The sequence below is a fragment of the Choloepus didactylus genome, chromosome 12 (genome assembly GCF_015220235.1).
Source record: "Choloepus didactylus isolate mChoDid1 chromosome 12, mChoDid1.pri, whole genome shotgun sequence".
NCBI classification, from domain to species: Eukaryota; Metazoa; Chordata; class Mammalia; order Pilosa; family Megalonychidae; genus Choloepus; species Choloepus didactylus.
Genome location: NC_051318.1, coordinates 101,751,416 through 101,767,492, shown reverse-complemented (window position 1 = coordinate 101,767,492; position 16,077 = coordinate 101,751,416). Strand labels below are relative to the sequence as shown.

The window sequence follows — 16,077 nt, the reverse complement described above, 5'->3', positions numbered from 1 at the left end:
TGCCTCGGAGATCTGCACAGGCTGGACCAGCCCGCAGAGGGGCAGAGCTGCCGCGGGGCAGGGGAGGAGAGGCCGGCCAGGGGCCACGGAGCAGCCGCCACGCCGGCTTCCCCTGTGCCGCCACCGTCGCCACCGGACACTACGAGCGTGGGGACTTCTATTTAAAAATAACTGCTGTGAACAAGCTCACCTTGACCTGCTGCTGCAGGTGTTTTCCTGTTGAAATCTCATTTATTTGAGGATGTGGTTTCCCTAAAGCGTCCAGGTTTAAGCTAGCCAGCACTGTCCACGACGGGCGGAAGGAGCGTGCCGTCAACAGGCCCCCCGTCCTCTCTTCCCGCCCCTGCGTGTCTGACCGGTGACGTCCCCACGCCCGTCCCCAGGAGCAAAGCATCACCAAGGGACAGTGTACATTTAAATAACGGGGGGCAAGCTTACATTTGTTCAAACAGTCTTCTTGGGCTACGGTTTGATAACACTTCTAAATCGTGCCACCTAGAAGTGACTCCAGGAAAAGCTGTAAGCAAATCAATGAGCAGATTTAGAACATAACTATATACGGTGTTGTGTTCACGGTGAAATGACTGTAACGCATCCCCCATAGCTGAGGAAAGCCTGATGGGTACAGCCAGGCACATGGTGCCAGCTCTCTTTGAGGCCTGTTGGCCGAAAGTCCCCCAGGGAAGGGATTTTTCTGGGTGCACCTGCCCAGAAGGTCAGGGCCCAACAGGGACAGGGAGCTCCTGTACGTGCTCCACGTAAGGGTGCGGGGCGGGCTGTGAAGAAGGGACGGCAGTGAGACAGCATCTCGGCGTGGCCAGGCCTCACGGGCAGGCCCCTCGCTTTCTTCACACCTACCCTGTCGACATAAAATGGGTCTCGTGTTTAGAGGCTGTATTTTCCCTGAAGTCCTCTTTCTCCTTGTTGGAAAGGTTCGTTAACCACAGCCAAAGCCGACAGAGGTAAACGCGGAGAATGAAAAGGGCGGCTCTCCTTGGGAACCACGTGGCCAGCGCAGGGGCGGCCCAGAGCTCACCCGACCCCCACAGACTGGCCGGGAACCCCGAGGTGACACCAGAGCAGGGTGGCTGGGGTGCCTGGTTCCCACGGTGCAGCTCGACAATGAGGGACGGGACCACAACCGCAGGACGGTTTTCACAGAGATTTATTTTCAACCACGGAGACAGCTTTGCCTGGAGAATGGCCACACGTACATTAGAGAGACATACCGGGGAGAGTGAACAGGGAAGAAACATTCACGATCTCCAGCAGCATTTGAACATACAGCTGCGGACAGGCATTTTAACCCAGGAGGAAGTTCTTGCTGACTGCCCCCGGGGCGCACAATGGATGGCCAAGGCCACGACTGGCTGGTCTACTTGGAGACTCCTGGTGGCAGGGAACACAGCAGAGGCCGGAGCAGGGCAGCTGGAAACACCTCGGAGAAACCTGCCCCAGCATCAGGCTTAGGACGGTCTCAGCCTGACCCCTTGGAAAAAGATAAACTCAATGCCCACTGCCGCCACTTTCAGACATGGCCACAGCCTTCGGTGGGCGTGCAGGACAGCAGAGTCTGCGTCCCTGGTGACGGACGCATGACAAACATAGAAGCATGGGCTGGCACCCTCCCCGCCGTCCACTCGAGTAACTTTTTGTACTTTTCATATAAAGGTTTTCTTTAGCAAAGTGACAATGAGTTGAAAAACAAGTCACTTAAAAGGAAGACAAATGGCAAAAAACACAAATATAGAAAAGTAGGATGGTCAACAGCGACGTGACATTTGGCCCATACTCCAATTGGCGTCTGCTCCTGACCCAGGGCAGCCGCTCACGCAGAGGGTTAACACAGGGTGTGTACAAGTGAAACACTGTTCTCAAACCACATTCCCTATTTATTAGTAATAGCTCACCCTCTCATGCTTCCCAGAGAGCCCAGAAAAACGGTGGGGAGGGGATGGGAAAAGTCATGAATACTGAGGTCAGTTGTAAGTCTAACCTTTAAATCAGTTCACAATTCCCTGTCATGGCTTCTCCTGAGAACGTCCGCTATGGTTTTTGACTCATAAAGGTGAGCATCTGGGGTATCTGTTTTTAATGAGATGGTTCTGTGATTAACTTCAAACTTCACCATCTTTTTTGAAACCAAGCCTTCTAGGTTCTAGACGGAAAAATCCAGAAAGTGGTTCACTTGATATGAGACACTCTCTTTCATCTGAGTTAGGCCGGCCACATCCCTGGGAATGGTTTAGGTTGGTCTAACAATGAACAACACTCGTGCAATCACAGACTCTCAGGATAGGAAGGGACTAAGAATGATCATTTAAATTGAACCCTCGTTCAGAGCTTTGATCTTCTCGACATCTCTGCCATCTCCTGTCTGCTCAAAAAATTCCCTGGCACGGGAAATGCAGGGATCCCATGCCAGTTTCAGACAGACGCAATTGTTAGACATTACATGCATGTAATAGACCAAAATAGGCTTCTCTGTGGAAAAGATTGTGTTTAAAGGCAAATACAAACAAAGAATCCTGAGGGGTGATAAGTTCATAGTTCTTGGTTGTAAAGCCGAGCTAAAGTTTCCACACGAACAGGGATGTCACTAAATTATGTTATGGATGTATGGTTTTTATGGGTCCTGCCAAAGGCAAAGGGATGTAATAGCAAGAAAGAGAGGGCAAAGCCCCTGCGGTGGGCTGCTGGGCTGCTCCTGCCTCTGCAGAGCCAGAACTCGCTGGCAGGTGGCTGCCCAAGCCCTTTTCCTGTAACTAAATTGAGAAAGAGCTTTTGGTTCCACTTGGCCACTAGGGTGAGGATTTATCACATTCCTGCAAGAACCAGCTAACGCCAAGAAGGAAACGGAGGGCAGCAGCTGCCTGCACAGGCCCGGACGACTCGGTGCTGCCAGCAGCTGTCTAGAACAATCTCCTTCGTCACGGTTCGGGGTCTTGCCTTTTTCAAAGCGGAGCAGCTGAGCCCAGCTGCCTGTATAATCCCATTTCTCTCTAAGTTCCTCCAAGTCAAGGGCCGCAGTGGGTAACATCTCCAGCTAAACACCACACATCCTGGGAAGGGCTATGTACACAGAACGTTCAAAAATTAGTCACCACAGTTCTAGGCATTTCCATTCAATATTGGCATAGGCTGCAGGAAAACTCGACTCTGAAACGAGGGACGAGCCTCTCTACAGCCACGGCACATCAGTGTCTATGGGCAACCAGAGAGTGGGTGCTGGGACTGCAGCAGATGCCCCTGATACTTTCAGGCAACTCCACACCACCTGTGGGCCCCCAGCACCCCGGCTGTTTCCAGATCCAGGGTCTTACGTTGACGCTGCTCCTGCAGCCGGGAAAGCCATTTCCTTCCCTCCCCTCCCTCCTACTCAGCCTGTAGCAGCCAGTTCAGGAGTCCTCACCTTTGCAAGACCCTCCTGCCCCACCCGCTGGGTTGGGGGCGCCCTGTCTAACTCCCTGGGTAGGAGCCCCACACCCCAACACACTTTTATCACTGCATCTACCCTGAAATGATCCAATGGCCAGGCCAGGGAAGGGGCCTCGGAGACCTCTTAACCTCTACCTAGTTCAAAGACTGGTGCACAGTGGGCAAGGGGGCTGGTTGGCTACAATCTCAGGCTCATCCAGATAGCTCAGTGTTCAAAAGGGACTTAATTTCTGTGTCTTCCAGTCAAGTTCCTAGATAATCACTTCCATATCAGGAAAAAAATCAACTTAAACTTATGTTAAAGGAGGGAAAAATAAGAATGCTTTGGCAAAGCACTTTCACTTTAAATCATAAATCTTAGCCAACAAGGTCATCTGCATACATTAAACTATTATGAAAAGACAAAACCAAATGAATCTCATCTAATGAATATTTTTGTCCGGTAAATCTGATACATAGTTTAGCGCGATCCTTTTGCTTAAAAGTCAAAATTCAGGCTTTAAACCTTGATTAATGTTAAACAAAAATAAATTATGCTTTTTAAAAACTGAAGCTCAGAAGACAAAGGTAACACCCCTTCTGTAAGTAAGGCAAATGCTGCAGGCCAGCCTTCGGACAAACCGCGGGCATTTATTGCACCCCTGGATTTCCACTGAAATCCTGCCACTGGGGTGGTCTGTAGAGAAGCGTGTGCAGTTTATGCTGACTGAGACCTGGCGGCAGCCGCCTGATGGCACAGCACCTGCCCCCACATACCACAGGGCTGGGGCCAGAAGAAGTGACAAATACACGTGTGACGAGAGGAAGCTACCTGGTTCCCCGAGCTCCCCGTCTCAAGGCTTCCCGCTCACGCCACTGCCAGTGATGTGCAGAGACAACTGTGCCTTGAGTTCTCTCCTTAGGTTCTTTTGTTTCCACTTCGGTGACATCTACCCTACTGGGATGACTGAAGTGTTCTGTGCTTAGAACATTCTAGACCTCTGAAGATCCCTTCCGGTTCTTGTAAGTCTACGGTTCTCGGAATAATTGAAACAATCAAGTTGAGAAACACATTCCGAAAACTGATCATGGTTGACTGACCACATATGAAAGGAGGTACGATTCTAAGTACTTTCTCTAAAACTACTTTTGCTACTGTGGAGATTTACATCCGGGAAGTTGAAGGCTCCAGTGGCAGCATTCCTTTGGAGAAACTGAGCGCATATGATTGATTTTGTTCTGCTAAATAGACATCAACTACATATCTGGTATGTGCAGTTTTGCCACTTTCCCAGCTTAGCCATGTTAGGCATGACTCGCCAGAGCTGCAACAAGATTATGGAGCGAAAATACATGTAAAGTGCAATTCCAACACGGTAAAACAAGACGTCTGATGAATTAACCTAGAGAGGAGGAAAGCCAAGGGCTGGTACCAGCTTCCACTCCTAATGAATGAAGCCTCCAGTTCTGTAACATGCTCGGAAGACAACCAACACCAGCAAATATTTCTCTGTGAATTACAAAAATGGTGAAGACATTTAATGTAAAACTCAAGAATTCACAGTATTACAAAGATACATACTTGGTTTGTAGAACTTCTCACCAAATTCAAGTACCCCAGAAGAGATGAGGAGAAAGGAAAGGGCAGGGCTGTGGATAACTTGGCCTACCAGTGGCTGTTGACCACGACTGGTCACCAGGGAGGTTTCCAGGGGTTTACCCCTCTGGGTGGCTCTGTGGGCTGGGGGATGGCCGGGCCGGGAAGGGAGACGGCGGGAGTGGTGTGCAGGTCTCAGGCCCGAAACCACATGCTGGCCAGAGACCCACGGGACCACCCAGCTTCCCGAGTGAGGTCAGAGCTCAGCTTGCCGGGTGCCCGATCTACTGCACGTCCCTATCTGTCTGCAAGCCAGGTTCCAAAGTTCAGGAAGAGAAAACAGAGCAATCCATTTCTGTTCATTTCCAACACACTGCTTCTTATAAGTTAATATACAAGTGGCTGCAGGTTCTAGTAATAAACCACAAGAGAGACAATAATTCCCTTTTTAAAGCTGTCTCACAGAGCAATCATGCAGAGAAGACTCAGGTAGTTATATCAGCTCTAACTGATGGCATGGAAGGGGTCAGCGTGTTGGGAAGTGGCAATCGCGTCCGCGTGTGTGTGTGTCTCTATGTCTTGAGAATTATGGCCACGTGGGCTGAGCGGGGCTGATGTCACTGTCACTGTCAGAGAATGTGGCTGCCCAGAACACACACGCTGCCCTGTGTCCTGGTGCCAGGGAGCACAACCATCTCCAGGAAGCCGTGTGCCCAAGAAGCCCACTTTGTCAGCGTTAGGGGCGGTACCCAAGTGTGGCTTGTAGTGCTTCCCTTGGTTGGAAAAAGAAAGTAATTAATGATCAGAAAGGGGGGAAATCTGCTTTCCAGGAAAAGAGAAAAAAAAAAAGGATGATTTCAATTTCACTCAAATACTACCAGCAAAAATTTGTCAAGTCAGAAGTGATCCAGACATTGCGGAGGTGGGGTTGGACGGGGAGGGCAGGCAGCTGGCCTGTTCGTGTGCTAGATTTTCTTTACCTTGGTGATCCCAGGAGACGTAGCGTCCCCGTACCCCCATGCTCCCTCCAGGACAGGACTGAAAAGGGGGGAGGGAGGGGAGACATGTAAAGTGCTTAGAATGGGGCAGCCACGTGTTTGCCACTATTGTTTAATTTTATTTTTGCAGGTGAAAACAGGTTTCTAAAAAGGAGTTCAGTATCCCGAGTTGTCATGGCAGACGGAATATTTCGCTTAATCAAGTTTGACTGGCTTCCCTTAGAAATAAAGGGTCCTTCGGGCTCATTTTCTTGTGCCCTGTTTTACATTCATGACAGCGATACAGTGTGAGCCGTGAGAGACAGCGCCTTTAAGTCTCGGCTCACATATGGGTTTAGCAGGCAGCTGTGCAGAATGTTCTGAGAAACTACATTAGGATACAAAGGTCTGAATACTTGGTTCTTAAAGGGAAAGACACACAGACTGAGGAATGAGCAGGATGACGAGCTCACAGTAATGGCTACGGTCAAGGTTGGAGGTGACGTCTCACAGACATCTTAAAGATACCTGCTTGTGAAGCGTGTAACATTTTTGCCTGTTTTTAATATTATGGGTGAAGGGAAGCTGCGTCAATAAAACTGAAAGGTAAAAGGCCCAGGAGGCTCCAGCTGTGTTCTAAATGACCCGCAGGCACCGCCAGCTGTAGCTGGGTTATAATAATCTACTTCTGGGGTGGCAATGGGTGGCAGCAGCTTTCTCCCTCCCAGTTTTAAATGTGGGAAAGGCCGAGAAAATGGAAGCAGAAACCCAGGGTCATTTCTATGCAACGAGGAGATGAACACATCAGGCATTACACAAACAGATCACTCCTCGGGCGATTCACCACGAGTGGTTTTTTTCCCCAATCTCTGCTGAAGAGGATATGAAAGCCGAAACCTTGTGAACACAGAGCGTAAAGACTTTGACTCCAGGCAACGGCAGATGAAGGCGAGAGGAGAGGCGGAGAAAAGATGGGAGAGTGATACCACATGACACGCGCTGACGAGAAGAAAACACCACCACGACTTTATAATGACCAGGAACACCCTGACACTTCCCTCGTGTCTCCGACACAGAAAGCAACAAGTAACATGAACTGTTGAAAAATACAGCAATTAAACTCCCTACACAGATTTTTCAGGATATGCAAAACAACAGAGCTCAGCCAGACTATTGTATAAACCGTTTGTTAAAAAAATACCTTCTTTGATATTTTATGAACAAGTTGAAAGAGTCCCCTTGCAAGTGGTAATTCACCGGTTCACCACTGTACGTGGGGGTGATACGCATATTCATCCAGATGCTTTAGTTTCCCTTTTACTTCTCACACAGCTACTTCATGTCTCCAGTAACGATTTGAATTAGAATCACTGTTTCCTTAGTAAATACATCTTCTGATTCCTGGGAGTGTCATCAGGACACTACGGGGGTCATATCCCACAGCTGTAAAAGAAGGAAAAAGAGTATGTGATAAGCTAAAAATAAACTGGGCTGAGGCTAAACAGCCCCTAGAAGTGAATTTTTCAAGTGACCTTTCTCATTAAAAATCAAGTAAATACTGAACTGATTTCCATTCTGTAAAATAAAAGGAAACAAAGTATTTTTCCCTCAAAAAAGTCTACATAAAGCACAAAAACATGACAATGGCAGTTGGAAAGCTTGATCCTGCAAATGGAGAATACAGGAAGGTGAGATCCACCTGAGGGGAAAGGAGCCTAACGCAACACATTGGGCACAAAACGAAACAGGTCTGTGTCTTAATCACATCTAATCTCCTTTAATCTTCCCAGCAGTTCTACAAGATGTTTCCTTTCACAAGCAGAGGAACCGAGGCTCCCAGGGTTTCCTGTCAAGTTGCTCAAAATCATGGAGGTCTGGCAGCACCCAGAGGGGGTGATTTTAACCACCGCATCCTGCTGCTGCCTCCTAGGGAGGGTGCAGCACTGGGTGCAGGGGGCGGGCGTGAGCCGTGCTGCTCAGGGGGTGGCGCAGGTGCAGGTCTCAGCTGTGGCAGTGACCCCCTGGGGGTCCTCAGAGAGGCCCAGGCCTAATTGGTCTCCCTGGGGAAAGAGCTTGTTTATTCCTGGAGTCCCACCTTTCATTCAGTGCTCTGTTCAAACCCCATGGCCCTCACGATGCCTTCTCCAGCAGCACCATCTCCCACTGCTCAACTCTGAACTGTCTGTATTTGTCTTTCGGCCATGTGCACGGGACATATTATTTCTAAGAGTATGCCCCAAGTAGGGGGGCTCTCAGAAGTGCTTGCTGCGAACCTTTTGAAAAGCCCCACACATATTTTGGTGCTTCTGTAAACTTCCACAAAGACCAAGATGGAGAGTGGGGTCGTACCTTAATAACCTTGTCAGTTCCAGATGTCAGCAGCCGCCCTCTGGTCGCGTCAAAGTGCACATGCACGATGTTGTGTTTGCTGTCATGGAAGGTGGCTGTGGGGGCGCGTCTGGGAGGAGCAAGGGGAGAGAGAAGAGTTTCAGAGGGTACAAGGAGTGACAGGGAAGGGTCTACGGAGACATTAAGCTCCAATTTTTAGCCAAATGGCTACAACTGCTTGCTCGTCAGATCTGTCTTTATTCCCTGGCAGCCTGTTACAGATTTAATAATAATAATTAAAAAAAAAAAAAAAAAAAAAGAGGGAAAGGTGAGAGGGTAAAAGAAGAGGAATCTGTTAAAAGGAATCTGTCATTCCAGTGGGGTCTGTGGAATTTCCGAGATAAAATTTCCATCTTTGTGATAAATCTTAAAAAACAAACACCCACAATGCTTTTTGCTAAGTTTAAGCTTTTGCTAAGGGCCTGCCAGTAAACTATCTACCTCTGCCTATTTAATTACAAAACAGAAGCATGCTTGTTAAAATGCCTAAGATACCATTAATTGTCATTCTAAATAAACAAAGGCCATCCGTCCTTTGTCCTCTATTCACTGGTGTGACTGAAGACTGTTTTCCTGTAGTCTTCTAAGGCTTTAACAAGTAGGACAAAATACAAACACATTGCTATGTGTTTTGGATTTTTTTAGTCTACGAGTTTTTTTAAATAGTAAGGCTGCTCAACTGCCTACGTGCTCCAGAGTCACTGCCAATGCTTCCAGGAGGACGAGGCAGGAGAAACGGTGACATGGGAAAAGGGGACAGAGGTGCAGGAAAGGGGCAGTGGTTCACTGATCATGCCCAGGAGCCCCTACTCCTCCCCAGTCAGCTCTCTGAAGATGGTTTTCTTTTTCTTCCTGTGGCTCAATCTGTAGGACAGATCTTCACTATACAGAAGATGATCACTTAAAAATTTTTAGCATTAAAGTCTTAAGCTGAATTTGCAAGTCACTTGGACTCTGGGTCTGAGTTTATCTATAAAAAGAAGGATTAAATGAGAGTATCTCTAAGGCCTCTTCAAGCACTCTAACTCAATGAGAGAAGAGCTCTCTTATTAATATCATCATGATGAGTGGAAAATAATCAAGGAACATAAATGCTTACTTTATGCAAGGGCATTTTGATTTATATTTGCTAGGGGTAAATAAGAATTCGAAACATAAATTAGGGTTATTCATACTGCAAAAGGATTTTCTGTTTTTATTAATTTGCCAAGAATTTCCTTTACATGCTGACCTCCTCGGACGCATTTTAAAGATGTTTCTATTTACACGGTGCTTTTAAGACACCCATCTAATAATTAAAATGACTTTGCCATACACAAGGTGCTGGGGTTGGGTGGGAGTAGGAGGTTTCAGAAGAGAGGTCTCCTATGAGACCCTTCTGTAATTCATTAAAAGGCAACCTTGTTCCAGAACATCCCATGTATGCCTGGGGGCATTTTTCAACCAGCCACCATTACAGAGGCAACCCAGATCTGCCCCGCTCTCTGAAGTTCTCCGAGGGGCAGTGCTTTGGGCTCTAGGGTGCTGGGCAGGAAAAACAAAGTGGCCAGTCTTAGCAGTTGAGCAACTCATATTCGGCTCATGGGTAAGGTGGCTCAGCTCTTCCTGGAAAACGAAACCTGGAGGCTGTGGTTGAATACAGACACCAGCTGGGGCTAGAAAGTGAACCCTGGGCAATTCTGAGTAAATGAGCAGACAGAAGGGCGTGCTCCATGAGCAGCCACTGCCGATGCACAACCCCCGTGTTTCACCCCGGGACTGTGAAGAGCACCGAGATGTCTTTGCACATATTCTCTCTCCTCCTGTCCCAGAAGATAATAGAAATCCCTGGTGGAAAAGGGGGGCCTTTACCACTAGCAGGAACTAGGCCCCTATCAGTCGTGGCTGTCGTGCTGAGTGTGGCTCTTGGGTTCGTAGGTTCTCTCCCCTAGCCGAGAATTCTGCCGACCGCTGAAACTTACTCTTCGTCGGTGATGGCCTCGTGGCAGCTGTCGCAGACCCTCACTTCAAACTCGAAGCCCATCAGCGGGATGCAGGAGCGCTTGGAGCTGCACTTGCCGCACACAGCCTTCCCGCACTTGCGGCAGTGGTGCTGGAAGAGGGAGAGAAGATGGACACTGCGTCCTCTCGAGGTGGACCCAGGCGTGGTCAACGTAGGACGAGCAGGAAAAGCAAGACTATCCCAGGAAGTCAAAAGGAAAACACCAGGTGTGCTCTCTTTCCTGTACTCTGTTTATTCAGAACGAGGACTGTTAGGAAACAAACCTGACTCTGCTACCTCCCGCTTCTCCGTCCTTTCTCCATTCTTGGTCCTCTCCGATTATTGTCTCTAGGGCTTTGGAGGAACCTCCCAGGCAGCCAGGTTATTTTAATGCTGGGTGTACTGAGGAAGTGCCATCTCCAGAGAACATACTCCGGGAGGAAGGGGAAGGCGGCTGGAACCCCATTCAATCTGGAGTCCCCACTTTGGCTCTGCTCAGCGTAGAGGACCCAACCATTCAATCTCCTTGGGGAAAACCAAATCCAACCATGGCATCTCACTGAAAATGCTGCATTATAAGCAGATCTAAATAACTAAAACTGAGGTGGAAGGAGGAAAAGTGAAATAGGGAGAAATGAACACCAAGTATAACTGCATGGCCTGGCACCCAAGAGCTAAGCATGACCGATCTTAAGGCACGTTTCAGGAGATGCCACTCGAATTTTAAAGTCACATCCCTTCACTGCTGAGTAGGGACAAGCCACTGCCCCTCTGTAGGCTGAGTCCAGCAGGAGTGAATTACAGTAGACAAAGGGAACGAAATTAATGTGCAGCCACTACCCCTGGGTAATGACGTGTTCCCTCCACACAAACACACCTCTCTCCCAGGGGTGTCCTCTCTTCTAGGATCATAAAATAAAGTTATTTCCACACTACTACATTTGGATTAAGCAACCATATTACCAACCTGTCTTAGGCCAATTTTCTTACTGTCCCACATCTGCTTGAAGTTCCAGAAGAAAGGCTGATCACACTTTTGACAGGAATCACTGTCCAACCATTCAGGGGTCTTGTCAAATAAAGCACACAATGGGTCACAGTGAGAAAATGAAAACATTAATAATAATTATTTAAATAAGTAAGCATGTAAAGCCTGAGAAGGAGCAGTACTGAGTGCTATGGAGAGGGGTAGACCAGATGGCTCTGACCTACTTGCAGGTACACGACCCTGTCTCTGACACCTGAAGGGTGGGATGGGAGGAGGCCAAGGGGGCTGGACTGCAGGAGGGAGAGCAGAGGAACGAGGCTGGCGGGGAAGGCAGGGGCCTCAGCACACAGGATTGGTGAGCCGCCATGAGGATTTGGGCCGTTATCTCATATTCTCTGCTCATAAGCAATTCTATTTGCTCGACTTACATACAGTTACATATAATGTCATTGTACATATTCTATATAATTAATGTGTACACACATTGCCAGCCACCCCCGTGTTGGTGTGTATTCCAGGAAGCCACCTGCCCCCTGTCCACTCGTGGCAGGGCTCAGCAGGATTTGGGGTTCTGCTCCTTGCTTCAAGGTTTTGTTCACTATTTCCCAACCCTGTCATGAGCACTCTAAATCATGTCAAACAGAATTTTCTTTTTTTAAAGCTATTCTTTAAAGTATCTGGGTAGACTACACATATTGTGGCTTCCACACATATGTTCAACTCTATAGAGGTCATTATTGGCAGAGGGAGGGATCTCTCGCTGCATATCACAGAACCCAAGGAATTTTGAAAAAATACATCCAGCCCAGGGTTCCCCAAAAGTGAATTAAAGGGAACACGAAGACCCCCCAGATGCCTACTGTAAAAGAGGCCTGAGATCAAGTGCTGGAAACAACAGCCCCCCCCGGGAGATCCACAATGAACAGCTGCATGCTAAAGGCTCCACAAGCCCTGGGACAGTGTCCTTCTCCGTGATGGAGTCTGGGGTGGTCTGAAGCTGTATGTCCCTCCGGAAAACATGTTCTTAAACCTAGTCCATTCATGTGGGTGTGAGCCACTGTAGGCAGGACCTTTTAATGAGGTTACTGCAGTTAAGGTGTCTCACACCTCAATCAGGATGGGTCTTAATCCTATTCCTGGAGTCTTTATAAGAGAATGAAATTCAGACAGAGAGGGGAAAAAAAGCCACAGGAAGCAAGAAGCTGAACATCAACAGACACCAGAAGAGAAGGGAGAGAGCAGGAGAGGCTGCTATGTGACAAGCCAAGGACCAAGGATCACCAGCAGCCAGACCCGGAATGCCACCATCTTTGGGGAGAAAGCACCACCTCGATGATGCCTTGATTTGGACTTTTTCTTGACCTCAAACCATAAGAGAATAAATTCCCATTGTTTAACCCGACCCATTTCATGGTATTTGCTTGAGCAGCCTGAGAAACTAAAACATAGCCAGCCTTTTCTGAGGAATACCTGTGATGGACCAGAGTTAAAAATCCGATGGGTTAATCAAGAGCTTCTAGTGGCCAGAAAAACTGGAATTAGCCCCCCTGAGCCCTTCACATGCTACAAAAACACACTGCTTAGAGGATTGAGAGGGCAGTGTTAATATTTGTTTATGGAACAATTTCTCAAATATCAGCATATTACTATTAAAAATGAGGTAGCAACAAATGTTTGCTAACACAGAAAATGCTCACCATGTAATCAACTGGGAAAAAACACCAGTTTATTAAATAGTACATACCATACAAGGCTAGCATAAATTGAGAAGATGTCTGCAAAGTCTACAATTGACAACAGCTTTACATCTAGAATATACAAAGAACTCCTGTGAAAATGACAAGAAACAGGTGAAAAATGGGCAAAAACATACCAGACACCAGGAACATGCAATTCATAGACAGAGAAGCCTGAGTGGCTAAATGACAAGAAGCTCAAATTCGCTGTTAACCAGAGAATGCAAATGAAAATGAGGTACTATTTTACCCCAATTTCCAGCAGGGGAGAACCAGAAAGAGGGTGATGACAAGTACTGGCAGGGATGTGGGGCACCAGGAAACTCTCTGTTCCCCATGAAATGGGTACAGCTAACCAGAAAGCAATATGGCTATACTTCATAAGATTGAGCAGGCACCTTTCACTGATACACTCGGGATTGTAGGCCCAAGAAATTCTCAGGCAGGTCCGTGAGGGGACATGGGCGCTGGCTGTGGTAGTGGGGAGGTTGAGGCAATCTTGGTGTCCTCTGCTTGGGGAAGACGTAAAACGTGACGACTGTGTGCTCTGGGATCCCTGCAGAGGTAAGAAGCACCCCAAAAGGCAGGCAGTGGGATGGGTCAGGCTCAAAAAGGGTTCCACGGGAGCAGGCGGAAACAGAATGAGACCTGCGGCACCACCATTTATGTGAAATTACACACACACACACACACACACACACACACACACACACACACACACACTGTCCCAGAAAGCTGCACATTTAGGACATACACCAAATGCATCATGGGAGGTATCTATGAGGAGGTTAAGTGCGAATAAGTGAGGCCAGGAAAGGGGAAAAAATGAATCAATGTGTAGCATGGCTCCATTTTTTGTTAAAAAAAAATCTTACACACATGCGTACGTGCAGAGAAAACTGTATGGAGCGATATGCCAACAGGTTGGGGGTAGTATTTCTGGGTGGTGGTATTATAAGTAGTTGACATGTTTTTTTAGTTGTTCATGAGCATTTTATAACTTTTCTACAAAGAACATATATTTCTATATATGAGTTTTTAAAAATGACTGGAAAAAATGGATTTTTTGAACTGTATAAACCCACGTTTAAGCTCCAGGCTGCCAATGCGGCCCTCACGCTAAGTGCCCGTCACCTGCCCCCACCTATGATGCAACGGCTCCCACACTGCTCAGCAAGCACCAGGCACTGCTCGCTCCTCCGGCCGTCACCTTCCTGGACTCTGGGGGTTGCTTGGCCTGCAAAGTCCCTGATGGTCCTGATCAGAGCACGTCCAGGCCCTACGAACCTAACTGTAATGCCCCTTCCCAAACGCTCAGCCCTGAGGCTCTATCCACCTTGGCTTGCAGTGATTTTGTGAGCTCAGCCATCTGCTAGTGTCCTGGAGTTTCCTCGCACCCGTCTTTTCCTCCAGAAGGTCTGCTGGTGCTCCAGGGATGGACCTGGAAGGAGCCAGGCAGACCAGGCATGACTGTCCCTAATGCCAGGCAGGCTGCCCTGCAGAACTCGGCCCAGGACACCATCCGTGGTGGGCATGGAGGGCCTGGCTGGCTGCAGCACGTCGTAACTTATCTCCCTGCCTCTGTGCTGTTGGTGCCAAGTGGTACTTTGCAAAAGCAATATTCTATAATTCCCCACTTCTAACAGTAACGATCATTTTAATTAGTTACTAATAAAACTCCCGTGGAGTCATGGTTTGGGCAAATAAAGCTTTAATCTTCTTAAGCGTTTAATAACTGACATTTGAAGGGCATTACATCTTCACTGGTAATAGCAACTATTCTCCTGAAATGAGACTGGGGTGAGAGTGAGGAAGAGGGGTGAGAGTGAGGAAGAAGTTGGGAAATCACTTTTGTCTCTCAAGAGTTGCTTTTCTATCTAATTCTTGCAGCTTGCAAAGAAGTAAATTGGAAAAATGTACACTGTTCAAAGGGAAAGCCTACCCACAATAATTTAGGGAAATGGTTAGCTTCAAAGTACTGTCGGAAGGACAGTCATAAAATAGCAGTTATGATCCTCAAAGATTAAAAAGAAAACTTCAGTAAAAAATGCTATGATGAAATTTAAATATATGCCCTCCTGCCGCCCGAAATAAAAAAAGTACTGGACAAAGTACACGTTTATGTCTAGAGAACTGCTGAGAACATGGACTCACTAAAAAAGAAGAAACACAAAATAATTATTTCTAACATGTGCAATGACACCAAACTAAGGATTCTTTTTTCTTCGAATAACATCCCTCACACACTAGCCACCACTTCCCATGACAACATAAAACATGAGTTTTGTTTTCATAGGGCACTTTCCACCAAAGGGTCAAGGACCTGAAAACAGGTGGCTCCTTTTACTCACCTGTACTTTTGTTGTGAGTGGAGTAACATTTATTTATTTACTTGTTTGTTTTATTCAATTTTATTGAGATATATTCACATAACATGCAGTCATACAAAGCGTACATTCAGTTGTGCGTTCATCACCAAAATTAATTTTTGAACATTTTCATTACCACACACACAAAAATCATAAGAATAAAAATTAAAGTGAAAAAGAACAATTAAAGTAAAAAAGAGCACTGGGTGCCTTTTCTTTTTTTTTTTGGCCCTCATTTTTCTACTCATCCATCCATACACTGGACAAAGGGGAGTGTGGTCCATATGGCTTTCCCAATCCCATTGTCACCCCTCATAAGCTACATTGTTATACAATCGTCTTCAAGATTCATGGGCTCTGGGTTGTAGTTTGATAGTTTCAGGTATTTACTGCTAGCTATTCCAATTCATTAGAACCTAAAAAGGGTTGTCTATATTGTGTGTAAGAGTGCCCACCAGAGTGATCTCTCGGCTCCTTTTAAAATCTCTCTGCCATTGAAACTCATTTCATTTCCTTTCATATCCCCCTTTTGGTCAAGAAGATGTTCTCCATCCCATGACGCTGGGGCCAGATTCCTCCCCAGGAGTCATTTCACGTTGCCAGGGAGATTCACTCCCCTGGGTG

At 47.2% G+C, this 16,077-nt stretch overlaps 1 protein-coding gene across 2 annotated transcripts in view; it reads right to left on the bottom strand.

The window, feature by feature from the left end:
* Window positions 1-1,148: 1,148 nt before the first annotated feature.
* WDFY2 (WD repeat and FYVE domain containing 2) overlaps window positions 1,149-16,077 on the bottom strand; it is a 204,084-nt gene continuing 189,155 nt past the window's right edge. Inside the window, exons 9-12 of one of the 2 annotated variants that reach the window (XM_037800666.1) lie at window positions 11,328-11,429; window positions 10,341-10,471; window positions 8,341-8,449; window positions 1,149-7,434 (exon numbers count right to left, since the gene is read on the bottom strand). In XM_037800666.1, the coding sequence (XP_037656594.1) occupies window positions 7,405-7,434; window positions 8,341-8,449; window positions 10,341-10,471; window positions 11,328-11,429 (372 nt within the window). In that variant the 3' untranslated portion in view covers window positions 1,149-7,404. The other variant, XM_037800667.1, reaches the window with a different exon arrangement.